This window comes from Centroberyx gerrardi, chromosome 5 (genome assembly GCF_048128805.1).
Source record: "Centroberyx gerrardi isolate f3 chromosome 5, fCenGer3.hap1.cur.20231027, whole genome shotgun sequence".
NCBI classification, from domain to species: Eukaryota; Metazoa; Chordata; class Actinopteri; order Beryciformes; family Berycidae; genus Centroberyx; species Centroberyx gerrardi.
The window spans coordinates 24,005,917-24,026,905 of NC_136001.1; the positions used below are offsets into that span (position 1 = coordinate 24,005,917).

General features: G+C 41.9%; 2 protein-coding genes across 2 annotated transcripts; one reads left to right on the forward strand and one right to left on the reverse strand.

The window, feature by feature from the left end:
- The first annotated feature begins 1,945 nt into the window (after window positions 1-1,945).
- LOC139907946 (dnaJ homolog subfamily C member 11-like) lies at window positions 1,946-7,572 on the forward strand. Its single transcript, XM_071894477.2, has 16 exons — window positions 1,946-2,020; window positions 2,686-2,815; window positions 2,933-3,006; window positions 3,123-3,224; window positions 3,554-3,682; window positions 3,836-3,958; window positions 4,078-4,151; window positions 4,340-4,529; window positions 4,756-4,841; window positions 5,339-5,455; window positions 5,580-5,735; window positions 5,968-6,037; window positions 6,214-6,271; window positions 7,049-7,191; window positions 7,282-7,411; window positions 7,547-7,572. Exons 1-16 carry the CDS (start codon window positions 1,946-1,948, stop codon window positions 7,570-7,572), a joined length of 1,683 nt encoding a protein of 560 aa, XP_071750578.1.
- Window positions 7,573-10,940: 3,368 nt separating this feature from the next.
- phf13 (PHD finger protein 13) lies at window positions 10,941-17,883 on the reverse strand. Its single transcript, XM_071894478.2, has 5 exons — window positions 17,517-17,883; window positions 16,569-16,670; window positions 14,121-14,300; window positions 13,571-14,000; window positions 10,941-13,472 (listed from the first exon to the last, which is right to left on the reverse strand). Exons 1-5 carry the CDS (start codon window positions 17,559-17,561, stop codon window positions 13,240-13,242), a joined length of 990 nt encoding a protein of 329 aa, XP_071750579.1. The 5' UTR covers window positions 17,562-17,883; the 3' UTR covers window positions 10,941-13,239.
- Between the last annotated feature and the right edge of the window lie 3,106 nt (window positions 17,884-20,989).

The following is a 20,989-nucleotide window of genomic DNA, read 5'->3' on the forward strand; positions in this document are numbered from 1 at the left end:
CCCCCCCACCCCCCCACCCCCTTGTTGCTGCCTATTGTTTCTAGCGGAAAACCATTATAATATTCTGATAATACTCCTAAAGGAACTTGTGTGTCTGTGGTAGGCTACACAGTTGTTTATATATTGTGGTTTATATAGTAGTTAATAGTCACCTTATAGGCTACATTATAGGATTTTTCATAATCTATGGTGATACTACACTATGCTTGTGATATTTTTTATAGTTTTGCTGTGATATTTTTATAATATCCCTCTAAAATTAGATACTAGTTCCTATTCTTTAATGGTTAAACAGTGACCATTACATTCTCTCTTCTCTGGAAGCGAAACCCACACTGTCACTCTGTGCCTCGCGATAGATAGGCTATCTCCTTTGCATCAAAGCCTTGTGTTTGATAGAGACAAGCCTCTTCATATAGGTTTCACAGAAAACAGATGCTGAATGGTTCGTTATTAGCTACGTATATGCTTTGCGTAGCCTCTACGCACAGCGTGTGTACAACAGCGCGAGAGGATCTTCTGCACCCGACGGAGTTCAAGCAAGGAGGGACGTCGACGAGCTACGTATCAAAGATATGTAAAATGAGAAGATCAAACCTGTCTATTTTAACCTTCAGAAACGCGTGTCCGCTTGAAGGGAAGATGCGCATATACGCACATGCACTAACAATGAGATAGATGCAACAACAACAACAACAAAACCCAGTCAATTTTTAGTTTATATGACAATGGATAGCCTAGTTATTAACATTAAGCATATAGCCTTCTCTACTAACATTAAGCTACTCATAAACGTTATTTTGAGTTTGACCTTTGTTTGTTTTAGCTGTTAAGCACCAAACCACGTTAGACATTGTCACACTGTGCACGTGCGAAATGGGAGCAAATTGCAAAACAAAGCTGTTTTTGTAATGTCCACGTGGAAACTATAATATATGAAAAGGAATATAGGCTAAAATTGACTCCATTAATAGGTTTCTAACTAATTCAGTTTCTACTAGCAAGTAACAATTGTGAAAAAATAAAAAGGGAAATTCTGTTAAAATCATCCAATGTCCTGCATTGGAATGGATTAGCAACTATAGCCAGCTTCAAATAGGTAGGTTTATATATTCAACATTTCAGCGTTGTGTTTTACAGTGATTTTAGAACAGGTGTTGTTTGGCATGACGAGAGGCGGAGCCGACTGGATTACTGCTTTTATAATAAGGCGATAACACCATTGTATTAAAAACAGAAATAACAATAAATATGTTATTGTTAAATGATAATAATTACATGATTGCAATTCAATGTTACTCTTCCACTATAAGCTATAACTATAATTATAGTTCTTGAGCAGCCGGTAAACAGTGGCTGTGGTGTGCTATGTGACACAATAGTGGTTAGGTTTATGGCTCAGGTATTTTACTGACTTCGAACTAGACTCAGCCAATCAGAAATGAGGACCGGAATTATCCATTTTATAAATGAAAAGATACCGGTGGTTCAATGAGAAGGAGTGGGGCAATTATTAATTTCCCATTGACAAATACAATTTTCCAATGAACAAAAAGTTAATGTACCTTACTTTAACTGTCGTTTTGGAATGGACAAGTTTGCACTGTAACGTAGGCTACAATGAAGTTCGTGGCAGAAGGACCTCGTAAAAGCTAGTAATAGTAGTAATAATAGTAACAAGTAATTTCAATCAATAAAAAAAGATTGTGGTAGATGGAAAGGGAATCAGTGTCGAGCTTAATTCAATGAACTGTGTAAAGTAGTTTTTCTGTACAATTCCCTCAGGAAAAGACAAACCTTTTCCTCACTAAGCTTGAACCAAACACAACCAGCAGAGGGCGACATGATGACTCCCGCTCCCCGTACAGGAGGCCGCTATGGCAGAGTCTGACCAATCAGCTTTCAGAACACTGGAGGGGTGGGCGGGACCGGGCCAAAGGCAAACATGGCGGCGTCCTTAGATGATGATTTAGAGTTGGACAACCAAGATTATTATTCTCTACTCAATGTCAGAAAAGAGGTATGTTTTATTCTGCATTTGCACCGAACCCGAGTGGTGACGGAGCTTTCTCCGTGACTATCAGGTCGACTGAGACCGAGACTGTGGTCGGCGAAGCAGCCGCCAGTCGGTGCATCATCCGTCGGTTGAATAACGGTCCGCTCTTCATCCGTTGAGGCTGAGGCTGGATGATGCTACCGGGGCAGGAGCAAGCAGGCTATTTCATCAGTTACCTTACGTTACGTTTAAACCGTGTTAGCGCTTTGAAACGGATGTCGGCACAAATATTGAGCCTACAGCCATCTAACGTTAGCGTCTCTTTGGGGCTGACCGAAGAGCACCTTCACAAATGTCAGTGTCCAGTTAGACTTGAGTGATTGACAGGCTAGGCTAGGGCTTGATGAAGCTGACATGTCTTCATTTGGACCCTAACCGAATATTTAACGTTAGTTAGCTTGTTAAAGAGACGGCCTCTCCTAGATTGCATTGTATCACACTTATAGTTCCATTCTACTCGTTTAATTTTTACTTGTACACTTTCACTGAAATGAAAAGCTTTGCTTCCTTTGAAAAATCACAAATGTTTACAGTTTAGAAGGCTTGTACCAAGTGTGCGTCTTTTACATTGGAGCCATTCATGTAGCAGCGTTACTTTAATGATACTTCTTTGTCCTGTGTTGTCCCAGGCCACTCAGGAGGAGCTAAAGGCTTCCTACCGCAGGCTGTGTATGCTCTACCACCCTGACAAACATCGAGACCCTGAGCTGAAAGGACAGGCCGAACAACTTTTCAACCAGGTGCACCAGGCTTATGAAGGTGGGGCGCACGCACACACACACACACACACACACACACACACACACACACACACACACACACACACATATGACATGAAAACAGAGCACACGGTGATATTTTCCTCTTTCCCCTCAGTGTTGAGTGATCCTCAGTCCAGGGCCATCTATGACATCTTTGGGAAGAAGGGGCTGGAGGTGGAGGGCTGGGAGGTAAGCATGGTATACAACACAACTTCCTGTCTTTCAGTCAGTTGACTGGATTTGCCATGCCATAAATACTTACCACATCTCCACTACAATCCTATGGTGTGATGGTTGCTGTGTAGGTGGTGGAAAGGAAGAGAACTGCAGCAGAAATCCGTGAGGAGTATGAAAGGCTGCAGAGAGAAAGAGAAGAGAGGAGACTGCAGCAAAGAACTAACCCCAAGGTTTATAACCACCCTCACACACACACACACACACACACACACACACACGCACGCACATCCTGTTCCAGATTTTCATTCCTCAGTACTTCCATCATATTTCTGTACTAAGAAATCAGTTGGCTGCTACTGTTACACAGGTGTTATCAAATTGCACTGTGTAATAACCCAAAGGGCATTTAGAGGAGATATACTACTTTGATATAAGTTCTCATAGTTGTGGACGATTTCCACATTTCACATTTCACTATGCCCCCTACCCTTTTCATTCTTACCCTCTTTCACCATTTCCCTCTCTGTCGTTCTTTACCCATCACCCCCTCTGTATTCAGGGCACCATCAGTGTGGGTGTGGATGCAACCGACCTGTTTGACCGCTATGATGAGGACTTTGAGGAGATGCCAGGAGGAGGCTTTCCTCACATTGAAATCAACAAGATGCACATCTCCCAGTCCATAGAGGTACACCTGCACACAACACAGCAACACACACACACTTAGCATTCTCTGTCCATCCATCCATCCATTTTCTAGCCGTTTATCCGCGTCAGGGTTGCAGTAGTATTCTTGTGTTTTATTATTTATCAGGCTAAAACTTTCCCTTTCTTTCGTCAGGCTCCTCTGACGAACTCGGACACAGCAGTGCTGTCGGGTTCGCTCTCTACGCACAACGGGAACGGAGGGGGCAACATTAACATGACCATACGCAGGGTTACGTCAGCCAAGGGCTGGGGAGAGGTACACACACACACACACACACGCACGCTACAACAAAGCATATGCAGTATATAAAGCACCACATAGCATTTCTGCAATCACTTTCTTCTGTGTATTTGTTTGTTTATTTCTCTCCGCAGGTGGAGTTTGGTGCAGGAGACATACTGGGACCTCTCTTTGGGTTAAAGGTGTTTCGTAACCTGACGCCACGCTGGTAAGACCCAGCTCTTTGATATGAGAAACAATGAAGGCAATCATACAAACTGCATTCTCAAGATATTTGTTTCTTGACCGTCACTTCCTCACTCATCTCCTCATCTCTGTCTCTCTCTGTTTTCCCTTCCTTCTGTTTATTTCTCCCTCTTTTTTTCTGCTCTCTGTCTCTGTCGTGTCTCTGTCCAGTTTCTTGACAGCCCAGTGCGGTATGCAGTTCTCTCCTCGTGGTTTGAGGCCGAGTTGTTCTCTGATGACGGCGCGACACCTTGACCAGAACACCATGGGCTATCTGCAGTGGCGCTGGGGGCCCAACAGTGCCATGACCACCAGCCTGGTTCGAGACACCAAGACCAGCCACTTCACTCTAGCTCTGCAGGTACACACACACACACACAACCAGGAGCATAAATGCATGCAAGCAGGCAGACAGGCAGACAGGAAGGCACTTACACAGCCAGTCTTGCTGTCATTATGGTTATTATGGTTTGTAACTGAAATTTGTGGTGCGTGACACTGAGTTTTGCTTTTTCATCCCTCTGTGTCTGCTTCCTTCCTCTCCTCTCTTGCTCCTCCTCCCTCCTTCTCTCCCTCCCTCCCTCCAGTTGGGTGTGCCTCACTCCTACCTGATGATGAGCTACCAGTACAAGTTCCAGGATGAGGACCAGACCAAGGTCAAAGGCTCTTTGAAGTACGTTTGTTTCTGTCTGCTGGAACTGTCTCAAAGGACTGTAGCACAGTAGAACCCTGTTTATTTGAATCCACTGCTCTATCAGTTGGGCATAATGTGCAAAAAATAATGTGCAATGCAAAACTATATATTGTGTTGATTGTAATTCACCTGATGGAATTTCCTTGTTAATGTAAGTAAGTGACTAAAACATTTAAAGCATTTAGAAATGTGAGCTGCAGAATTGCAAGTTCCATTAACTTCAGGCTGCACTTCAGTTAACAGATAAATCTCTTGAACTTGGTTTTGAATTTCTGTAAATTTGATCTCCAAACATTTTGTTCTCCCAAACAACCTCCCTTCTTGAGGGGTTGCACTGTCTGTACTGTATACTCCCTCCCATTCTGCCCACGCTGTTGCTTTTAGTAGCTGCCTTGCTCCCTCTCTCTAATGGTCTCTGTCCACCTTTGTCTCCCTCCCTCCCTCCTTCCCTCCCTCCTTTGCTCCCTGGCTCCCAGGACGGGCTGGTTTGGTACTGTGGTGGAATATGGCGCAGAGAGGAAGATCAGCCGACACAGTGTCCTGTCAGCCACTGTCAGCATCGGCGTCCCTCAGGGAGTCACACTCAAGATCAGGTACTGTACAACCCAAAATATGTGTCTCACTCTTCTGTGGGTCTTTATCTCACTTCATGCACGATTACTTCATTTTGTGTGTGTGTGTGTGTGTGTGTATGTCTGGGTTTGTGTTTCCATGCAGGTTGGCACGTGCCAGCCAGACGTACCTGTTTCCAGTCCACTTGACAGACCAGCTGCTGCCCAGTGCGGTCTTCTACGCCACAGTGGGCCCCCTGCTCGTCTACATGGCCATCCACAGACTGATCATCATCCCATATACACGAGCACAGAAAGAACAGTCAGTACATCTGTAACCTTCTGTCCTAACCTGACACTCAGTCATCATAAAATGTTAATCCTAGACTAGTCTTCAAAAAAGACAGGTCACTGTTCAGGTTGAATTTAGCAGTGATTGAATCCTGCTGTTAAACTGTCTAATGCTCTGCTTAACCCGTGTGGTTTTTCTAACTCTGTGTTTTTAAAGCATGCTGATGCTTGATGTTTGCTTTGTCTGTCTCTCTGTTTCCTAGAGAGTTGGAGCTGCAGAGGAAGAGCTCAGCCACAGACATCGCCAAGAAGAAAGTGGAGGCAGAGTCAGCGGTGAGTACACACACACACACACACACATGTAAACACACACAGTTCTTCCCTGTGTGAAGGATCATTGATCATTGTTCCTAGGTTTAGCTCTCCTCATCTGAAATGAAAAGCACTTTCCCATCTCATTCCATTTCTTTCTCCACCCCTCCGCCTTCTCTCCCTCTGCTCCTCTGCAGGTTCTGCTGATGCAGGAGTCTGTGAGGAGAATCATAGAAGCAGAGGAATCCAAGATGGGTGAGGGAACACACACACACACACACACACACACACACAAACATAAACACTATGATGGGGAACTGAGAACCTTTTTCAGTTTGCAGCCAGTCAAAAAATCTTACAACCATGGGATGAGTAAAAATTCAAATGTGTAATTCAAATGCATTTTCCATATGTCTGCTTTGAACAGCTTAATGTATCTGTAGGATTCTGAAAAGCGTCATCTAATCTCGTGCAGCAAGTGATGATGATGTAGCCTATCTCCATACTGCTCTGTTTACATAGGTTATGCTCATAAATCTGCACACACAGCGCCAGAATGCACGCTGGCATAAATCAGAACTGTTTGTGAATTCAGCACACTAATGGAATTCCTGTTGTACTTATCTAGAGGCTGCATGCGATTATTTAAAGGGCCACTCTCTGGACGAGCTGCACCTTCCAGACACTCTGTCCCGGGAGTAGGAGTAGCATAGTGTTTGAGTAATTAGAATGTAGTGAATGATATCAAGCTAACTTGGTAGCAAGATTGTTGTGTCATGTTGTGTCATGTTGTGTCATGCCACAACTTGACACAGTCTTTGTATTGAGGGAGGGATTCATATATTGACACTTTTAATTTTCCACTCGTCACATCTGTCATCTGAACCGTACTTAAATCCCTCTGATGTTCTGTGCATTGCCCCAGTGTGTCCGGGCTGCTCTCAGTTTTAAAATTGCATTTACAAACACACCCAAAGTTAGCTGAAAACAGGGCCGACCATGACAAGCTCCTCTTTGCACTTTACTGTGTAGGTCTGATCATCCTGAATGCCTGGTATGGGAAGTTTGTGACAGACACCAGCCAGAAGCAGGAGAGAGCCCAGGTCATCGACGTCACTGTCCCTCTGCAGTGCCTGGTCAAGGACTCCAAACTCATCCTCACTGAAGCCTCCAAGGTGTGTGTGTGTATGGACACGTGTGTGCGTTTGTGTATCTGTAAATGTGCATGAATGCATGTTACTTGAGGTTTGTTTCTCTGCGTGCAGGCAGGGTTGCCGGGCTTCTACGACCCCTGTGTCGGAGAAGAGAAGAGTCTCAAATTGCTGTACCAGTTCAGAGGTGTCATGCACCAAGTCCTGTCTGCAGATATCGAGCCCCTACGGATACCCAAGCAATGTTAGTATGCAGCCACTTTACCCAAGAACCAATATTATTGTCAGTCTCCATGTTAATATGGCAGCAGCAGGCTAATTACAACATGACTTTAGCCTCTAGGCCATCCATCTTATCTCTCTGTTTTTGTCTTGTCAGCTCACAGAATTGACTCTGAGTCCTAGGAGCCCACTGCTGTTGGATCACCAGAGGACAAGCGAAGACACGGACAGAACAGACTTTCTGTACACAGAAGGACCGAGGAATGGAGGGAGACAGCAAAAAATAAGTCTCTTCGTGCTCCTGTGCTCCTCCTCTGTCATGGTATTAGTGAATCTGTTTTTGAGTTCCTCCACTCCTCCCTTTCCTGTGAGCCATCTCCCAGGTTCAAGAGAATACAGGACTCAGCTCTGACTTTTTAGCAGGTTTTACCCTCTGTGTCTCTAGTCCACTACAACAAACAGGGCTGCTCAAATGTCTGCCTGCTGCAGGAGACTGGATATTGGCCCTGAGTCTCTATGCACTACACAAAGGGACTGATATTCACTACTGATGTCATGACCATTCCCACCGAAGATGAGCTAATAGTGTACAGCTAAATTAAGAGATGTTTCTTGACATTTGTTGTCAACAGTGTAAACAAATGAGTTGAGTACCCCCATAACAATGCAGTCTCATCCTGTATGCATATCATCCTGGTAGTTATGAATCTAACGTTATGCTAATGTACCAATAATGTCACTAACTCATGCTAACGTTTAGGGTTATAGTAAAACTATGCATGATCATGTCTCAGTATCCCTGAGGCTTGCCAGCTCCTCCTCCTAAATGGCTGGGGATTGCCTGTGTATCTCATGTTTTTATTTAGTTTGTCGAAATGTCTCAACCTAATTTATTATGCCTTGTAGTGACATGTCTGCTGCTCATGTGGGTGCCAGTCGGCGGGTGTAAACTGGCACCCAAAACTGGAGATATATCTGTTGGGGGGAGGGTGGCGGGATAGTATGTAAGCTACAGTGAAAGATAGAAACCTACATGTAAAGCCTATGCTTGCTGCTAAAGTGCAGTCACTGTGACAGACAATAACCTGTCACTGGAACTGACATGAGCCACACTGGGACCATTTTACTGATTATGGCACATTTACATTGGCTTAATTTATTTGTTAGAATCTGTTCATGTGTAGGTTTAGTCAGTACACCAGTCATGTGCCATATCCTTACATTTGATGATTTTGTTCGCTGTCCCTCGTTATTTAAAATTAGGTATTGAACTGATCTGCTTATGCCACATCACTTCTCATAAATGGTAGCATAACATGACAACATCTTTGTCAGCCAGGGTTTTTAATGTCTGTTTTTGTAGCCGATAATCCACACACAGTGGTCTCACCTTTGCTGTAGCCATTTTCTTATTGGCACCAAGTTAACTGGGTGAAAACTAATATACAGTGCTTTGCAAAAGTATTCAGCACATTATGTGTTGTGTGATTAAGTTACTATTAAAATGCATTTATTCTGAATTTCCAGACTGAGTTCAATGCAAAGCAATGTATCCTATCAAAGTGAAAACAAATCTGAAGAAAATTATGTGACAGAGAAATTGGGTATTCAACCCCTTTGCTTTGTTTGGGATAAATTGCCACAGTAGCAAAAGCTTGCTCAACATCTGTTACACAGATTTTCCTTTCAAACATGTTTTTTTAATGTGTCTTTCTTGCCAGAGACAGGTCCTTTACCTAGATGTTAATGGGATTTTAGGGTATTGGCTGGACTCTCCATTAGAATACGTAAGCACAGTATGGGATAAATGGTTAATTTATGGATGACATTCAAGTCCAGTTCTTGAAGTTTCAGAGAAAACAAAAATCTTCACCCTCCCATCACAGTTTTGGAAAATACAGAATTTGAAATATTTCTGAGTTTTTCCTGTCCAATTTCTCCATTGATTTCCATAGTAAAAATGGACTGGAAAAACCCACTGAAACGGCACCTGTATTTTCAATTATAGTGATCGCAAAGGGATGATTTATATTTTCTTTTAAACTTCAAGCACTGGACTCTAATGTCATCCATAAATGAACCGTATATCCCATACTGTGCTTAAGTATTCTAATGGAGAGTCCAGCCTACACACTAAGATCCCAGAAAGTCCCATTAAGATCTAGTGAAGGGACCTGGTCTCAGCTTTGTTGGCAAGGAAGAGAAATAAAAAAAGTTTAAAAGGCAAGCATTGTTCACCACCACCAAATACAATATAAATATGACATCGGAGTAACAGATGATAAGAAATGTTGAGCAAATTTATGCAACTGTGGCAGTTTAGCCCAAACAAAGCAATGGGGCTGAATACTTTATTTTACTTTTATACTTTCAGATAAATTTCCACAAATTTGTTTTCACTTAAATAGTTCTTTGCATAGAACTCAGACAAAAAATCCTGAATAAATACATTTTGAAATAACTTAAGAAGCACAACAAAATGTGCAAACACTCAAGGGGTCTGAATAGTTTTGCAAGGCACTGTATCTTATGATGCACTTTCTGTTGAGGTGTAAGCAAGTGTTGTAGGACAGAGGCTGCCAAAGTTTTTCACATCAAGGGCCCCCAAATAAATGCACATTAGGGCCATGAACCCCCATTTCATCATTTTTTGTCCTTTGAACCCCCATCTGTGATTTGTTTTCATAGTTATGATTTTGTCCAGAATTTCATAACCGTCTATACTGTAGGTGGAGTGAAAACCACAGTGGGGAGAGTGAAACCTCTGATCAGAAGTCATTGTTATACACTCTTATTGGGAATGAAACATCAGTGAAATTAAAGTATTTTGTTGGGGACCTGTCAGGGACTCCTCAGAAGCCCCGAACCCCACTTTGGGAACCACTGCTGTATGTTATAATTGGGATTTTATTGGATATGAGGGTTTAACATTTTGCACAACGTGTATTTTTTAAATTTCTAAGAGGCTAGTCTGTCATGAAAGTGGTGCTGAAGCCTCTGATTCAAGCTCTACATGCAGCTTTATGCTGAACTTCATAGGGAGCATTTGAGCTGTAGGATCTAGTCCTGTTGACTTTTTGTGGTGTCCTCTCCTTTGATTGCTCCTGGTTTTGGCCACCTGCTGTCTAACGTAGTGATCCTGATCTGCAGTTGGATTAGGTTCACTATTACAGCAGCCGTCCTGCACTGATCCTGTTTGTGGGATTTGTCTGATCTTGTTTGCTCCTAGTGTGCTGTTTAGTATTTTGACAGGTCAGTTGGTCAACTCTGCTCTGGTGCCACCATGAGGCCAACAGGAGGCCAACAGGAGGCCTGCTCCCTGCTGTTACATTCCGCCCCATGATCCAAACTGACCCAACGATGTAAAAGTGATGCGTGAGGAGCCTCTGCTCTCTCTCGTCCTGTAAACATTACAATAAATATGAGCAAATCAGATGTAGTGTTTGATTTCAGCAGTATTCTACAAGGGCAAGTCACCTTGACAAAGGACAAAAATGTACTGTGATATTTTGACAATTAAAGAGCAATGGGTTAAAATCGTACCTCTTTATTTACAATAGTTTACAATAGTTTCACAGAAACAGTTTGCACCACAGTACAGACAACGCTTTCTCAATAAGGGGATAGGACAACCCAGGATCAGAATAAACATAAAAGCTGTATCACAATGAGAATTGTTACATTAATTACATTAAGAGGGCTTAAATTAAGAGTTTGTGTCTGAAGATGTCTTCAGACATCAAAAGTTCGCTTGACATGTTTCAAGACATAAATGTCTTGGGAAACAGCAAGATCTCAAGACATGGGGATTTTAGATCTTGAAACATCTTTAAGACATCAAGACATGGGTGATTGCTGGGTATAAACCAGTTAACATTTCCAAATACCACGAGGCAAGAGTGCAGAGATGAGCTTACCATTTTAAACTCTTGGAGAGTCTTGTGTTCTCAATTCTCTACAAACCACATGCACTGAGTATTAGTCGTTCCCTGGTCAAATCATTGATTCTGCATTGTAAAATCCCATCCTAGATGAGCAACCAAAGGTTCTGTCTAAAATCTGTCACTTTCATATGTGATCTATGGCTTTTATATCATCAGAAACAACATGTAGCCTATACAAAGAGGCTTAACAGCAGATGTGAATAACAAAGCTTAAAATCTGTAGTCCAAATTGCAACAACTTGAAAAGTGCCCTGAAAAACCAACCATTTTTCCAATAAACCCGCTGAACATGTGAGTTATTGAATACTGCTGTGAAAACTTTAGCACAAGGTGATTAGAGGCCAAGATCTGTTCTTCTGATCTGACTCTACAGATCAGATCAATACAAATTGACCCTGCCCATGGTACTTTGCCAACATCCTTTCCTCCGTCTTACAAAGTCTTTACTGAGAAACCATGGACCTAGTTTAGACAACTCATAGCAGCACATGCATTGCCAACATATACAGTCACATTTTCACCAACCACACACACACACACACACACACACACACACACACACACACACACACACACATAAATTCACCCAGGCCCAGAGAGAATATCTCCAACAACACTATTCCAGTTAACTGTATACATCACCCTTTTGAAAATAGCTTTTTCCGTTGGAGTTGGTGCTTAAACAGGACGGCCAAATGAGTTCCCTTCTATAAATATAAACTTTTCTCTGAAAACAAACATTGTCTTGAACATTAAATTGTTTAAGCCAAGGGAAATCTAATTCAGGGTTTGAAAAAAACAAGTTCCATCCATTAACAATACCAATGCACAACTCTGTGCTGAAATGCAGCAAAGTCAGGCTGACTGAAGGCAACAGAAATCACCCTTTCTGAAAACCAGTTAATTGCAAACTTAATATCTGGTTTTTGTCAGCATCTGGCTTTTTTTTTCTATAAATTGTGAAATAACTAGATTCTTACCTGTGCAATAACTTGTCAGAAATGGAATTCCATGAAAATAAAAAGAACAGCGGTTAAACAGTTCTTTAAAAAGCAGTGTGTATGAAAGCTCCATTGGTGGATGAGTAACATCTTGATTGAGAAGTAGAGGCAGGAAGACAGCTAGTGAACTAGAAGGCAGAGGGACAAGCGCTCACTTCAGTTGTGCTGGCATTGAGCCTCAATTATATTCTTTCACAATGTCTTAGATAACAAAACAGAACAACGTAGATGAATCAGATGCAGACTAGTCTCTTGTCCTACATCTTTGTTCTATGGGATTACACCTCAGCTTAATACTATAGCACCATCTGAAGCAATGAATAGAGAGCTTAACTCATTTTCTCATATTAAAACAGTGAATTGTGTAGCATTTATAGAGGCTGCTTGAGAAATCGAATCCAGTTTAGACAGAAAGACATACCTTTCCGTATAAGAGAAAGGTCAGATGGATATATATATATATATAAAAAAAACAGAAAGAAGTGCAAACCATCATTCCAACAAATCCCAGCATGCACCGTAGTGGGTGGCAGTTGTCATGGTATTCTCTATGGCAGTTCAAATGTTTCCAGTGTTCACGAGACACCAAGTCCCAACAGTAGCGGTTTGCTGCTATGCTAATGCCATCTACAGACAGACCTCCATTCAGTGATTGCCTTACGCACAGAGTCTGTAGGGAAGCAGAAACAAACCTTAATAAATCTAAAATAGCACTCAAATCATTTTCAAACGGGATAGGGGCTTGGGATAGGTCCACCAAAATGTTTATAGAAAATGTGGGTCCAGTGCTGGCCATGTAGGACACAGGACATAGGGTGCAGGACTTGAATTCGGGGGAAGGGTCAGTCCAGCAGGTGGGAGAAAACAGGAGAGGATGGGGTCAGAGTTCAGGGTCCGCCCTGGGGTCAGTCTAGCAGATGTTTGCGAGGGCCTATGCGCGAGCGGTGGGAGCGGCGAGCATCCGCGGGTCCGTGTGTGTCTCGGCAGCTCTGGCACACGTATGTCTCTGGGACGTGGCTCTTGCGGATCTTGGCACATGACAGGTGGATCCAGGTGTGACACTTGTTGCACTCGATCATGGCCCGGCCTGCGAAAGGCTTCATGCAGAAACACGTAACCAGGTCCCACGAGTCGTCATCTAGGAGGACACGAGAGAGCGCACACTGAGCGTTCACTTTGGTCGACAGTCAAACTTCTAACAAAGCAATATATACACACACCAATACGAGACCTTACCGGAGTCTACCATGATGTCCTCGTCCTCTCCTGATCCGTCTTCGTCTCGGAACACCACCTGTTTCCCCTGGCGGAACACCGTTCTGTTCCCAGAGAAGCCCTCCACCTTCTCCACCTTCACCGTCCCTTCTTCTAGGTCCTGGCCATCCCAGCACGGACGCTCTTCTTTGGGCTCCTGCTTGCAGGGGGAAGGGCTCGGCAGGCGCTGTGGATGGGGAGGGTGGAGGGAAATGGTGATATCATCGTCAGGCTCTTCTTTGATTGTTCGGCCACCGAGAGAGAGGGGGAACTGCAGCTCTGGGACTGTTGAGTGGGCCTGTTGCACGGCGCTCGGCTCACCAGCCTGGTTCTCCCGTTCCTTTCTCCTCTTCTTCTTCTTCAGTTTGTCAGCTTTCCTGCGGTCATCTGAGTGCAGGGTGGTGATTGTGTGCTGTAGAGGAGTAAATGTACATGTCAGAAATCATGGCAAAATTGTGGTGTGGTATAATTTTAGGGGTTGTAGGTTCAAATATATACTGCTAATGGTTTAAAAGACATCACATAAACTCACATCTTTCTTAGTGTGGTTTGATAATGTGGCCCCCGGCTGTGGACGCTTCCTGGTCCTGTCTTGGGGGGCTTTAGGAGGGCGCTGGGGGCAGGAGGGCGGGGGTCCAGGGGTCCAGCCATCACTGTCAGCCGTGCTGCCTGTACTGTTGGGGGGGCTGGAGCTGCTGCGGAGTGGAGAGTCCTGTAGGGACAGACAGAGAAGTGGGGGGTTAGTGAGTATGAGCTCACGACAGAAGGTAAAGCTGCTGATCAACAGCTTACTCCGTCCAGAATACCTGTGACAATTCTAGTGTCTCTTGCAAACCAAACCCAAGTCTAGTTTAGACCACACAGTAAAGGTAGCTCCCTGCTCACTCCTCTCACATCAGGGCTTAGGCCTATGTTAACCTGCTTTAACATGATTATCATAGCAGGGCTCCAAACACTTTTTCCACTTGTGGCACCAGTGCCATCAACATTTTGGTTTGGAGAGGGCTTCACACACAGTAATTAATATGTTGTCTATGCTGTATGTTGAAATTAATATTGTTGTGCCTAGAATGTGTAATTGTGCTGTATCAACTGGATATATGTAGATAATGTGCTACAATAGATGAAGTAGGATACATTTGGCAACTCCATTCACACCCTCCTTTATACCAGATTTGGTTTGCCATTAGTCAGTGCTGAAGCGTTAAACCATTTCAAAGCATGAAGTTCTCATTTTTTCCAACCAAAAGCTCTATCCCAGACAACCAACTCAGAGTTGGTCTGCCTTATGACAGAAATAAAGAAGCTATTTCAACACAACCAAACCAACTGACACTAGCTAATGGTAGGCCAAATCTCTACAATAATTTGATTCATAGGGAAGGAGGAAATGGGCCAACTATAAATTTGAGTAATTGGCTATTGTTGGAACTGAAACAAAGTGGGACGCAATTTACTGACTTTTCGCTTTAGGTTGTGTAGGTTGATTGAAACACTACTTACATCAAATGTAACTCTTTTTAGCAAATACTAGCTTGTATTGTTGTGTGATCTGGCCAATTTGCATTTAATCAGACCGTTTGCAAGGCACTTGATTTCCTACCAAGAAAGATCAATGGGTTTCAAGCAAGAGCAGAAAGACAGCAGTTCTGAACAGAGCTCTAGTGCCAGCTTTGTCATTCCAAAAAATACTAGTCTCAATCAGAAATTGCCTATGATTCTTTAACAGCTTTAGAAAACACAAAACATACTGTAGTTTTAGTTTTTTTGTCTTATGGAAAATTCTGATTCAAAATGTCAGACTCTTGGCTGGGTTCAGTGGAACTGCTGCAAAAAAAGTAACAAAGTTGCGCTCTGGAGCCATATATCGTAAAGCAGGAAGGCACTTTAGGGGGCCTAAATGGAACAGGGCCAAGGTCTACTGGTTAGGGAGGGGAGGACCTCCAGGGGGGACAGACAGCAGCCCAGTGGGCTAGCATAGGGGAAGAGGGCTGCACAAGCTCTGAATGTAACAGGTCTTAGCAACACAGCACACCAGACAGGAGGTCATGCAGCATTCAGTCACAACTTAATCATGTTGACAAAGACACAAATTATTCATGCCAAATTATGTTTAGCACCATCATCACGTGAAGCTACAGTCTAGCTGTGTGAAAGAACAAATTGAGGTTAGTTCTGAAAGGACTAGAAGGCCAGCTGAAACCAAAACACACAAAATAGATCCAGAGAAATGATAACTTCAAAAGAATCTCCATTTAAAGATTATCTTATTGTTTGGCCATCTCCCTCCCAAGTTCCCAACTAGCAGATACAGTTCAATCCAAAGATACGGCAATGAGCAAAAGAGCACACAACCTCCCATACTCAGTCAGTCCAAGATTAAAAAAGAATGAAAAGTGACTGACTTGCTACACAGTGTGTCAACCAGTTACCGATTAACCGATTTCACTACACCTTCCCAGACAACAACATGCACGATCCCAAATTCTAGACCACTCACTGCCAGGTGTCCACTCGATAAGCATGACATTTACTTAAATAATTACATCCACATGGCTAATGAATCTACATATCTACATATCAGTTTCAAACCCTTTCAACATAACCTTTAGACCAGTCTAATGAAATTTTCTTTCAGAAGCACAACATTCACATTCTCAATATATTTTCTGCACAATTTTAATGTGCTAATTTTGTTAAATCGTTTTCCTCCTTGGTGAGTTTTGTTATGTAGATATCCATTACACTTGCATTTTAATTTGCCATCTAGATTTTGTTCTTGGTTTCTTTTGGTGTTTTTCTAAGGGTCTTACATGTGTTTCTTCTACCTCACCTTTCTTTGCATTAAATATATAAACTATGTAACACAGCTCACAAGTGACACAGTTGATCAGAACGCCAGACACGCTTGCCCTAACAACTCAAGTATTGATACGAAGTTACTGTTCAAGCACTAAACGCCCACTGATAATTCACTCACCTCTTGGGGGTATGGGATGTAACCGGCATAGGCCAAGACAAAGGTGCAGAACTTGTTAAAATCCTCGACTGTCCTCCTCCTTCTGTATGGCGGACTAAAACCCTGAAACAAAGATCACATTAGTGTGACATTAGCTAGCGTTACATCAAAACTGTATCATGACATGGCGTAACAAGAACTGATCCCGACACAACCATCTTTTGCAATCTGGCACTGCCTATTCGATACAACTGAGCAAAAATGAACGATAGCGAATATTGAACGAAGATAAAGTTTGATTAATTGCATAGACATACATTTCTCCTGTGTCCCCTGAATCGCCTGCGAACCTCGCCACCAACCCCCACCGGTTAAACAAATCGAAAAAGACAGCTAACGCTAGCTACGTAGGCTAGTAATAGAGAGCAAATAAGTTACTAATGCTAAGTAGCTGGCTGGCTAACGTCGGTTGAGTTTAGCAGACAAAACTATCAGCCCATTAATGATTTCGGATTAATGACCACCAAACAGTCTTACAGAGTCATAAAAGAAATCGATAAAAGCAGACAGCGTGAATCTAATACTTTAAATTTGCTAACGTCAATATTAGCATGCAGCGCGATGATGATGGAATGTTTTCTTTTCGATGTAACATTACGCTAGCGTTAACAACATAAAGCTTACAAAGTACCACCAGTTAGCCCATTCTGTGTCATTAACTGCTCATTGTCACGCAGGACATCACGTTTAATTGGTTAAAGTAAACTATTTCATATGTGTTATTCTGAGTTGATATCATGTGCATCTGATTTCTACACCAATATGTCAACATTAGCGCAGTGAGCTAACGTTAGCTAATCAGCAGTAGCTACATCGTGTAGTGACAACCTCGAGTAAGTTGACATTTGCTAGCGTCGTTAGCCGTGATTACTAGCAAGTTACTGTAGGGCAGTTGCATTAAATGCTTACCTCTGTCTCAAATGCATGTGAGGTCGATGGGTTTATATCACCCATCTCTAAAAAGTACCTGGCAAGCTGTCGTTTTTCAATAACGTGTCAGGCTAACACACCGGGCTAGCCGATAATCGATGTGACTGTAAACACTACCTAGCTACTTGCTAGCTAGTTTTCAATCTAACGTTAGCTACGTAGCTAAAACTCGAAGCAACAGTGTTCACTCAGTTTGCCATCGTCAGCAGCACCAAGGATAACTTTACTTGGACTACTCTACGGAATTATCCAAATAGCTAGTCAGCTAAAAGTTGCAAAAGCTACAACTGGTAAACAGCGAATGTTAGTACTTCTATGAGCTGTCTATCTGCAGCTAGGTAACGTTACTCCGTTTGGTCCGGGTTTACTGACGGCTGGGGGAACGGTACACTTTGACTGTCACCAGCTGCCTGTCACTGTTCTTCTTCTTTTTATGGCTGTTGCCATCCAAATGTTTGCATTACCGCCCACTACTGGTTTTCTGAATTACTTCATTAAAATAACCTAACATCCCACCCTTCAAGCTATTAGGCTGTGGCTTTCAAATGAAATTGTAATCCTATTTCTACAATGTTAACCCATCTCTTTTCCTTCCTTATTAAACACAATCATTCAGACAATTATGCCTGAAGAAATATAAATCCCTCCCTCCCCTCGATATATTGTGAAGATCTCCACCTGCAACATCAGTAATATCCAGACATCTTCAGGTAACAGCTATTACCATCTTTATTCTCTGACTTTTCTTCTTTTTCCAAGGCACAATTTATGACCATTGCAATAACTGAAATGAATCATGAAATAACCTGATCCTCTCTCTCTCTGATCAAAATTCTAGCTTAAAAGACAAAGTGTTGTGAAATAGATACAAATGATTTTAGGTGGTGTCACAGCAAATTATAGTCCTTGGTTACAATATAAGGCTAAAAAATATATTTTGGAATTGAAAAAAAACCTAGTGTATAAAGTATTTAGAAGGACTTTAAGTGAATTTAAACACCGGGCCCAAATATTCCTGTATGCAGCCTCCTGTTGCCAGTGTCAAGCCTGCAGGACTCAGGCCTCTGAGGAATGAGAAAAGTTAAATAATATGTTGTAAGGAGTTATTAAGATGGAATGACTCTTGTTCCGGACTGGCCCAAGGGCTACTTGTATCATTCATGGGGGACGAACTGTTACCTCCTTTTGAGAGATTGGCAGATTGGCTATCCTTCCAAGTCGTCTGGAAAGGAAAGAAAGGTTGTTGGAAGAAGGGAAACAACATTCTGCCTATTTTTTTTTTTAGACTTGCGAATTGTCATTCAAGAAACAGTTGAAGGTAGATGAAGCCATTACTAATGATCCACTAATAATCTTTAGATTCTGGAGTGATTTTTGTGCACATTTGTATAACTCAAGATACTGTGTGTGAAGAGTTTGCATCATGGTTTCCGGACTCTACAATAGAAAGCTCGTTTATGAAAAACCACAGTGTTATTATCCCATTGACATACTGTAGATGGAATTATTGAGGCCATATTGAGGCAATAATAAATCACCTGGGAAGGATGAAATTACCTCATAATTTTATAAATTGTTTTCAGAGCATTTAGCACTATTTCTGCTTGAGGTATTTGAGAGCATTGAAAAGAACATCCTCTCTCCCACTGTGACAAAGGGTCTGATTGATCCCTAAGCCTGAAAAAAACCTGCTTCTCATTGATAATTGGTGCCCAATCAGCCTTCTAAACCACGACTATGAGATCTTTGCTCGAGTGTTTGCTAAAAGGTTGAGGACTCAATTATTGATGAGATGCAAGCAGGCTTTATGAATAATTGTAATGGGGGCTATTCCTGCAGGATCTGTTATGTTAACATAAGGTGCTAACCCAAGTTTAGCACCTTCACATCTCTGTGACTGCTTATGTTCCAAACCGTTCCCTTAGGTCGTCTAGTGCTGGCTTGCTAAATGTCCCAAAAATGAATTACAAAAAGTATGGTGAAGCAGCTTTCTGTTCTTATAAACCAAAGGTTTGGAACAAACTCCCATTACAAATAAGACAAGCAACTTCTGTTGATAGTTTTAAGAAACAGCTCAAAACCCATTTTTATGATCTTGCTTTTAATTAATTCCACCTTTTTATTTTAACACCATTGTTATTAATTCATACTTCTTTTATTTTTCTTATACTTGTTTTATATTTCTTATACTTGTTTTATGCTTTTTATATCTAGGATTGTTCTTTATTATTTTCAATTTATTTTATACTTGTACTTGTTTTATGCTTTTTATATCTAGGATTGTTCTTTATTATTTTTAATTTATTTTATTATTATACCTGTTTTATATTTCTTATACTTGTTTTATGCTTTTTATATCTTAGGATTGTTTTTATCATTATTTATTGATTTTTATTGTTTCTCTTGTAAAGCACTTTGAGCTGCATTTTATGATATGAAAGGTGCTATATAAATAAAGTTTATTATTATTATTATTATTATTATTATTATTATTATTATTATTATGTTACTTATAAGGTTAGAAATGTATTTTTGTATTATCCACAAGTCCCACCCTGCTAATCGTTGAAGAAGTTGGATGTTGTACCAGCGGGGCTGTCAAAAGTACTCCAACATCAAGACGACTACAGGTGGAAATAGGAGAAACGCCACTGCACATATGGAGGAAACAGCTGGATTTAAACTATCGGGTTAATTTGCAAGGGCATGAGGATAATCACCCTGGGTGTTACAGGCATGCTGGGAACATCAGAGAGCAGGTTTTGGGTGGGTGGTAAGTGTGTGGGCAGAAGAGATGTAAATATATGGTGAAGAATTCAGTAGTGATACCTGCGGTGGCACCAAGGTTGCTTACATCTTCAGTGACTGATTTGCTAGAACTAAAAAAAGAGAGATAGAGAAATTGATCTCGTACATTCATTTGGTAATCATATTGAAACATAATGTCATGATTTCTCTCAAATACTGTATATACAGATGGATCAAAGGATCTAGAGACATGGACACAGTCAGGAGGAAGAAACAGTGGACCATGCTGTAGGTATCAAAGAGAAAGGGAGGTGTTGAAGGCAGAAGCGAATAAAGCTGCTATAAAGGCCTTTACACTCAAACAGTTATTGCGCAAACTTGATATGTTTTGTAGAATTTTATTTTATTTTATCAAAGGAATATGATTGCGGTATGGTTATAAATAAAACTTGGCCCGCCCTCCGGAGCAGTAGGGGCGGTAATGCTTCTCAACGTCGGATACCAACTGCCGTAAAACAAGAAGGAGAAGAAGAAGAAGACGAGGGAAACCCGGGAAATCTCTTCTTATTCTTGTTCCGGTCGGGTGTTTTGAGGTGCTCCTAGCAGCCCGCATCGACCACATTGTAAGAAGAATCACTCAAAAACAAACTCTCCAATTGTTCAAAATGCCTAACTCCAAACTCCAGCTGTTTCGGAGCTTTCTC